Genomic DNA, 8,982 nt, shown 5'->3' on the forward strand with positions numbered 1-8,982 from the left:
TCTCTCATCGATGTTTCTAACTCTCTATCCCTCTCCTTTCCTCTCTGTAAAAATTCAATAAAATATATTTTAAAATATATATATCTTTATTGATTTCAGAGAGGAAGGGAGAGGAAGAGAGAGAGAAACATCAATGATGAGAGAGAATCATTGATTGGCTGCCTCCTGTATGTCCCCTACAGGGGATCAAACTTGCAACCCAGGCATGTGCCCTGAGTGGAATCAAACCTGGGACCCTTCAGTCCGCAGGCTGACGCTCTGTCCACTGAGCCAAACCAGCTAGGGCTTTATCACAGTATTGTTGACTACATTCCCTGTGCTGTACTTTACGTCCCTATGACTGCTTTCATAACTGGCAATTTGTACTTCTTTTAAAAAACTACATTTTGATTGATTTCAGAGAGAAAGGGAGAGGGAGAAAGAGAAACATCAATAATGAGAGAGAATCATTGATCGGCTGCCTCCTGTACACCCTCTACTGGGGATCGAGCCCGAAACCCGGGCATGTGCCCTTGACCGAAATTGAACCCAGGACCCTTCAGTCTGAAGGTTGATGCTCTATCCACTGAATCACACCAGCTAGGGTGGCAATTTGTGCTTCTTAATCCCTTCACCCTTTTTCACCCATATTTTCTAAATTTTTAAAAAAATGGTCAGTTACAGTTGACATTCCATTTTCTATTAGTTTCAGGTGCGTGGCACGGTGGTTAGACAACCATACCCTTAATGAGATGATTCCCCCTGAGAACCCACCTGACACTATACATGGTTATTACAATATCACTGACTCGATTCCCTGGAAAACCCTATGGAGTTTCCTCAAAAAATTAAAACTGAGAACTATCACAGGACCCAGCGCTTCCACTTCTGGGTATTTATCTGGGAAGAAATCCAAAACACACATTCAAAAAAGACGTACTCATTCTCTCTAATTCTTACACCTTTCTCCCGTGGCTTCCTCATTGTGTCCTAATTGCTGATTGAAAATGCCTCATTTCAATTGGAAATTGCTGGTGCCATGGGCAAACCCCTTCGGTGGATATAGTGGTGGCCTTCAGACGGGTCTGCCTTCCTCTTGATTCTGTGGGCAAGCGGTCAGGTCTGTGATGAAATGGTGTCACGGCGGGGGGGGAGGTTCCTGGAGACGGGAGGCGGGCTCCTCACTGCCTGTGGCTGCCTCTGTGACTTTATCTTATTAATTTATTTTTAATTTAATTATTGTTTTTAAAAAATATATTTTTATTGACTTCAGTGAGGAAGGGAGAGGGAGAGAGATAAAAACATCAATGATGAGACAGAATCATGGGTCGGCTGCCTCCTGCACACCCCACACTGGGGATCGAGCTTTCAACCCAGGCATGTGCCCTGGCCAGGAATCGAACTGTGACCTCCTGGTTCATAGGTTGACACTCAACCACTGAGCCACGCTGGCCAGGCTTTAATTTTATTTTTCAATTACAATTTGCATGCAATGGTATTGCTGCCTCTGATTCTAGAGCCTCCTCAACTCTTTCTTCCCCTTTCTCGTCTTTCATTGTTTTATGAGGTCTCCCAGGTGCTGGAGCCCAGAGAGGTACTGGCATCAATGGTTTTGGGGAGGGAGGACTCCATTTACACCAGGCTATTGTGGTTTTGTTTTTAGAGAGAGAGGGAGAGAGAAACATTAATTTTATTTTTCAGTTACAATTTGTACGCAATGGCATTGCTGCCTCTGATCCTAGAGCCTCCTCAACCCTTTCTTCCCCTTTCTCATCTTTCATTGTTGTATGAGGTTTCCCAGGTGCCGGAGCCCAGAGAGGTACTGGCATCAATGATTTTGGGGAGGGAGGACTCCATTTACACCAGGCTAGTGTGGTTTTGTTTTTAGAGAGAGAGGGAGAGAGAAACATCGATTGGTTGCCTTCCATACGCACCCCAACTGGGGACTGACCCTACAACCTGGGCATGTGCCCTGACTGGGGATCAAACTGGTGACCTTTCGGTGCACAGGACGATGCTCAACCAACTGAGGCACACGGGCTGGGGTGGGCTAGTGTGGTTTTTAGTTAGAAACCCATTTATGCTCCACCTCCCAGCTAGCGATGATTTACACCTGGAGGAGAAGGGGTCAGAGATAACACCCAACAGTTGGGTCTTGGTGGTTTCTCAACCTATCAGGACCTGTTATTCTGCACCTGTCCAGAGTGGGAGGGAGAAAAGCTATCAATCAGGGGGGCCCACAGACAGACCTGGAGGAGGCTGAGATCAACCAGAGGGCCAGTCCCAGGCTGGGGTAGGAGTGGAGCTGATCTCTTCTCCGAGTTCCCGAGATTAGAAGTCTGATTGGTGTGTGATGGCTCCTTTCTCTTCTTCTCCAAAACCCTCCCTAAACCTAGTATCCCTCCCCATCTGAGACCCTGTTGGCATTTCCTTTTTTTAATACTCACTCGAGGATATGTTTTTGTTGATTTTTAGAGAGAGGAAAGGAGAGAGAGAGAGAGAGAAAACCATTGATTTGTTGTTCCACTCATACATGGATTCATTGGTTGATTCTTTTTTAATCCTCACCTGAGGATATTTTTTCATTGACTTTTAGAGAGAGTGGGAAAGACAGAGAGAAATATCAATGTGAGAGAAACACATCAATTGGTTGCCTCTTGCATGTGCCCCAACCAGGGCCCAGGCCAGGGAGGAGCCTGCAACTGAGGTACTTGATGGGAATCGAACCCGGGACAGGCCAACGTTCTATCTACTGAGCAAACCGGCTAGGGCGAGGATATGTTTTCATTAATTTTTAGAGAGGGGAGCGAGAGAGAGAGAGAGAAAGAGAGAGAGAGAGAGAATTGATTTGTTGTTCAGTTCATTCATGCATTCATTGGTTGATTCTTGTATGTGCTCTGACCCAGGATCAACCCACAACCTTGGCGTATGGGGATGATGCTCTAAGGCTGTGGTCGGCAAACTGTGGCTCACGAGCCACATGCGGCTCAAAAAAATTGTCTCAAAAGAAATTTCAATTGCTGTACTGTTGATATTTGGCTCTGTTGACTAATGAATTTGCCAACCACTGCTCTAAGGCAACGGAGCTACCCGGCCAGGGCCATGGTTTACGGTTCTCACTCTCCCTTGTGTGCAGGTCCTGTTTGTTCTGTGAGTGGGACAGGTCTCAGGGAAGCTGGGACTCTGGCGTGTGGGCAGGATGAGCTCCTCCACCGACATGGCTGTGGACAACCGCTTGTATGACAAGCTGCTCTCTCACCTGAGGCGCCTGGACCGGTATCAGCTGGAGGAATTCAAACTTGGCCTCCAGTCCCCACAGCTGCTGCCTGAGAGCTCCCAGAAGATCCCCTGGGCCAACTTGAAGGCGGCGGACCCCATGGATCTGATGTGTCTGTTGAAGGAGAACTTTCCGGGACAGCAGGTGTGGAACGTGACCCTCCGCATCTCTGAGGACATGAAGCTGACTTCGCTCTGTGAGGAACTGAGAGCCCAGATGAATGGTGAGTGGGGCTGGAGGCATGAGGGGCACAGAGTTGGGGGGAACGTGGGGGAGGATAGGGGACCAAGGGGATGGAGACATGGGAGAGGGGGAGAGGACATGGAGGGACATGGGGGATAGGGACATGATGGGGCATGGGGGGGCCATGAGGGATGGGGACATGAGGGAGTCTCAGGGGACATGCAGAATGGGTGAACGAGAGGATGGGAACATGATGGGGTTTGGGGGACTATGGGTGATGGGGACATGGAGGGATAGAAGCAAGGATGTGGTTGCTGGGTTTAAATTTTTTTAAAAAATTTTATTGATTATTTACAGAGAGGAAGGGAGAGGGATAGAGTGATAGAAACATCGATGAGAGAGAAACATTGATCAGCTGCCTCCTGCACACCCCCTACTGGGGATGTGCCTGCAACCAAGGTACATGCCCTTGACTGGAATCAAACCTGGGACCCTTCAGTCCGCAGGCCAACGCTCTATCCACTGAACCAAACCGGTTAGGGCTAAATTTATTTTTAATAAAATCTTTATTGTTGAAAGTATTACATAGGTCCTCCTTTTCCCTCCATTAACCTCTTACAGCCCGCTCCCATCCCCCACCCCCAGGCCCTCATCACCTCATTGTCTGTGTCCACAGGTTATGCACATACTCACACAAGTTCATTGGTTGTTCTCTTCCCTCCCATCCTCCCTCCCCGCTGCTGGATTTTTATGGGCTCCATCCACATTGCTAGTAACAGATGAGAAATTGGATCAATAAGTACGTCATGTGGTGTGTTAGAGGGTGACACGTGCAATGGAAAAGAGAAGGAATAAGGGGGATGGGGAGAGCCCAAGGCTTGTGATGTAGGGGGTCTGTGCTGGATTTATTGGGGTCATCCGCCACCGTGAGGAGGTAAGAATTGAGGAAAGACTTGGAGGTGAGGGAGTGAGCCAAGTGGACACCTGGGGGAAGAGCCAAACGGGGGTCTGGCTGGACCCAAGTCCCAGAGGCAGGGAGGGGTTTGAGGTGTGGTGTGGGCTTTGCAACATGGAGAGCTTCCAAAGTAGTTGGGTAGATGGAGCTGGGGGATGTGACTTCCCCAGTCACCCCCAAACTAGCCAGAGAGAGAGCTGGTCTTACTGAGAGCACCCATCGCCGCCTACCCCTTTCCAGCCTGAGGTTTCTCATTCCCCATCATCATGGCTTCTTTCAGAGATGGCTCAGGGACCCCAAGACCCAGGCGAAGAAGAACCAGAGGCCCCCGAAGAACAATCAGGTGTGTGCACACGATGTTACGATGATCGCAGACAAATGGTTTGATGGAACATTTTACCGGGTCCACCTTGGCCATTTTTTCCTGAAGTTTTATCCAATGGATAGTATTCCAGAAACGATACCCTTCCCCGTCTGTTAAATCGGAAGCCACCTGCAAGTTGGACATTCTGTCTGATTCTACGCTAAGTTCTTAGATGCCAGTGTCTGTTTCTGGACTTTGAATTTGTTAGGGTCGCCAAAAGAGGAATGCACGAGGCTCAAAGGGGTAAAGAATTATGAATTTATTAGGTCATCTGGATACCAGATGGGCTGAGCCCCCAAATGGCGCCAGTCTCCAAAGATGGGGAGTTAGAGGTTTTTAAAGGACTCTAGGCAGGCTTTTTCTGGGCGGAGAACTCTCTGTGCAGGTCTCGATCCTGGGAAAGTCTGGAGGGAAGAGATAATGGTCTTAGCAAGAGGAATGTGGTCTAAGCAAGTGGAATGTCCATTGTGAAGTGGCCTAAAGGTCAGTTCCCAGGGGAGGGGGCATCAATTCAATTATTTGATTAGACCTAACAGTGTTGCCTTAATAGGTAGCTGTGTATTTTTGTGTGTGTGCTAGACACTCCATCACTGCTCTAGAATGTTCTCAGTCCCCATCTCAGGGCATTTGCACGAGCAGCTCTCCCTGCCCGAAAGTGTCTCCTTCTATGTCTTGGACTGGATGCTTCTCATAATTTAAGCCTCTGCTGATCCCTTTCCCCTCTTCCAAAGACATCCTCATCTCTCCTGTGTTGTCGTAGGTTTTTTATGTGTGTGTATCATAAAACGAGTTCACTTTTGCTACCTTTTGACACTTGCCCCCATCACGCCTCTTCCCAAAAGCGAGACCCTTGAAGGCAGAAATTGTTTATCTTGTTCCAGGAGATTTAATTCTTCATTATTTTAAAAATGTTTTTGTTGATTTGAGAGAGAGAGAGAGAGAGAGAGAGAGAGTAAGGGAGAGGGAGAGAGAGAGAAACATTGATGAGAGAGAACCTTCAATTGGCTGCCTCATGCATGCCCCCTGCTGGGGATGGAGCCCACACAACCCAGGCATGTGTCCCGACTGGGAATGGAACCAGTGACCACTAAGTGCATGGTATTATGGTCAAGCAACTGAGCCACACAGGCCAGGGCTAGACGATGTCATGATTGAATGATTCCTGAAGCTGAAATGTCTTCTGAGAATTTTGTATTTTGACTCACTTCTCTCTCTCAGTCCACAGAGGAAGGTACCGAGTGAGGCTGAAGGCTTGGTTACTGGGGATGTGGGACAATATCCCGTGGCCAGAAGACCACATCTACCTTCGTAACTTCAGAGAGCGGGAGCACGAAGAGCTGAGGCGCCTTCTGTACCCCAAGGGGTCGGGAGCCCAGCCCCGGACCATCGTGTTGCATGGTCCAGCAGGGGTTGGGAAGACCACCCTGGCGATGAAGGTCGTGCTGCACTGGGCGGAGGGCTTGCTCTTCCAGCACAGCTTCGAGTACGTCTTCTATATCAGCTGCCACCACATCAGAGACATGGAAGACACCACCTTGGTTGGCCTGCTTTCCCGGGACTGGGCTGACTCTCAGATCCCCATCCAACACGCCATGACTCACCCCGAGAGGCTCCTGTTCGTCATTGATGGCTTTGAGGAGATGACCTTGCCCTCTGAAGTGGACCACCGCCCGCCATGTACAAACTGGGACCAGCGGCTCCCGGCGGCCAGCATCCTACTGCACCTGTTGAAGAAGGAACTCCTTCCCACGGCCACCTTACTGGTCACCACCAGGGACTGTCTCAGTGAGGACCTTAAACAACTGTTACTGCATCCATGGTGTCTACAAATCCCAGGGTTCACGGAGGGAGACCAGAAGGAATATTTCTTCAGGTACTTTAGGGACCGAAACGAAGCCAACAAAGTCACGCAGTGGGTCAGGAAGAACGAAGCTCTGTCCCATGCCTGCTCCGCCCCCCTCGTGTGCTGGACCGTGTGCTCCTGCCTGAAGCGCCAGATGCCCCGACGTCCTTCCTTCTGGCTGAACGCCCAGACCACCACCAGCCTGTACGCCTACTTTTTCTCCAGCGTCTTCGAGACAGCGGAGGTGAGCTGGTCAAAGCAGTGCTGGTCAGAGCAGTGGCAGGCTCTCTGCTCTCTGGCCGCCCATGGGATGTGGTCCTCCAACTTCACGTTTTCCAAAGAGGACGTGGGGCACAGGCGCCTGCGGGCACCCCTGATCCGTTGTCTCCTCCGGCTGAACATTCTCCGGAAGGTCAGTGACTGCGAGGACTGTCTGACCTTCACTCACCAAAGCTTCCAGGTGTTCCTGGGGGCCATGTTCTACGTGCTCAGGGGAAAGGACGGAGCCGTTGGTGGCCTCTCGAAGCACCAAGAGATGAGGGTGGTCCTGGATGATGCCTTGGTGGATGCAAACTCCTACTGGCACCAGACGGCGCTCTTCACCTTCGGTCTCTTGAACCAGGACCTCGCAAGGCAAGTGGAAGATGCGTTGCATTGTCAGATGTCTCCCAGGATCATGGACGAGTTGTTACAATGGGCAGAAGAGCTCTCGGTGTCTGACATGGTCCCCTACAGTTTTGAGTTGCCGCCATTTTTTCAGTGCCTGTACGAGACGCAGGAGGAGACCTTTGTCAAGCAGGTTCTGAGCCACCTGCTGGAAGCTGACCTAGAGGTTGGCGACCTGCAGCTCCAGGCGACCTCGTTCTGTCTGAGGCACTGTCAGAGGTTAAGTAAGCTCAGGCTTTCCGTCAGCTGCCTCCTTCCGCAAACGGAGTTGACCAGCCGTAGGGACACGTCAGGGTGAGTAACGCAGCATTGTCTCTTCCCCAACGATCTCTCGTCTTTGGGGGCTCTGCCCCAGTTCCTGTGGAAACCCGGGATTTGGTTGTTATAGTTGTTTGTCAGTGGGTATGATTGATCAAACATCATTGATTAGCATCAGCCTGGGAGGAGATTCTCCTTTAGGTATCGGATTTGGTTCCCTGGCTCCTAACTGGTTTGGCTCAGTGGATAGGTCTTCTCTTCCCCAACGATCTCTCGTCTTTGCGGGCTCTGCCCCAGTTCCCGTGGAAACCTGGGATTCGGTTGTCGTAGTTGTGTTTGTCAATGGGTAGGACTGATCAAACATCACTGATCAGCATTACCCAGGGAGGAGAGTCTCCTTTAGGTGTTGGACTGGGTTCCCTGGCTCCTAACTGGTTTGGCTCAGTGGATAGAGTGTTGGCCTGCAGACTGAAGGGTCCCGGGTTTGGGCACATGCTCCGGTCAAGGGCACATGCTTGGGTTGCAGGCTCGATCCCCAGTAGGGGGCCTGCAGGAGGCAGCCGATCAATGATTCGTTGTCATCATTGAGGTTTCTATCTCTCCCTCCCTCTCCCTTCCTCTCTGAAATCAAATATATATAATATTTAAGTTAAAGATAAAACTTCTATCCCAGGCACTGCACACGGAGGTATGTGCAGGCATTGTGCTAAGGCATCATCTGACATCTGTTGCCCACAGCTGAACGGAGGGGGAATGGTTACTGCCACACATAATAGCTAAGAAAAGTGAAGGATAAAATGACAATTGGCTTACGCCCTGGTGGCTATTGAATAGCTCAGCCTGGATGAGTGCCCAGCTCTCTGTGAACTCCAGAACCTCAACCAAATGCTAGATGTTTCTCCTTGGAGCATGAGTTGGGGTGGGAGTGGGGATGACGGAGTCAACTGAATCCTGAAGCTTGTTCGGATGAGTTTGCCCCGTTGTCTGCTGGAAGGAGAATCCCAGAACTATTTTATCTCCTTCGGTTCTTATCCTATGACCCTGTCTCATCCCTGACACTAATGACAACCATTGATGACTTCTCTTGGAAGAAGAATCCCAGAAATACTTCAACTAGTTGGGTTCTTTTTTTCTTTTTTTGGAAAAAGTTAATTTTATTTATTAGTTTAAAAAAATCTTTATTGTTAAGTATTACATATGGCCCCCTCCCCCCATTGCCTCCCTCCACCTGGTTCCCACCCCACCCGAGGCCTTCACCACCCTATTGTTCGTGTCCATAGGTAATGCATATATGCACATATGTTTTTTGGTGAATCTATCCCCACCCACCCCATCTTCCCTCTGAGACTTGTCTGTCTGTCCCATGTTTCCATGCCTCTGGTTCTATTTTATTCATCAGTTTATTTTGTTCATTAGATTTCCTGTTCATTTATTTTGATTTTTAGATTCAATTGTTG

At 49.6% G+C, this 8,982-nt stretch overlaps 1 protein-coding gene across 1 annotated transcript in view; it reads left to right on the forward strand.

Annotated features, from left to right (window-relative positions):
• The first annotated feature begins 3,196 nt into the window (after nt 1-3,196).
• Nucleotides 3,197-8,982, forward strand: part of NLRP13 (NLR family, pyrin domain containing 13) — an 18,761-nt gene continuing 12,975 nt past the window's right edge. Inside the window, exons 1-2 of the mRNA XM_005876008.1 lie at nt 3,197-3,479; nt 5,977-7,561. Of these exons, the coding sequence (XP_005876070.1) occupies nt 3,197-3,479; nt 5,977-7,561 (1,868 nt within the window). The remainder of the gene's footprint in view (nt 3,480-5,976; nt 7,562-8,982) is intronic.

Source organism: Myotis brandtii, unplaced genomic scaffold (genome assembly GCF_000412655.1).
Source record: "Myotis brandtii unplaced genomic scaffold, ASM41265v1 scaffold4781, whole genome shotgun sequence".
In the NCBI taxonomy this organism is placed as follows: domain Eukaryota; kingdom Metazoa; phylum Chordata; class Mammalia; order Chiroptera; family Vespertilionidae; genus Myotis; species Myotis brandtii.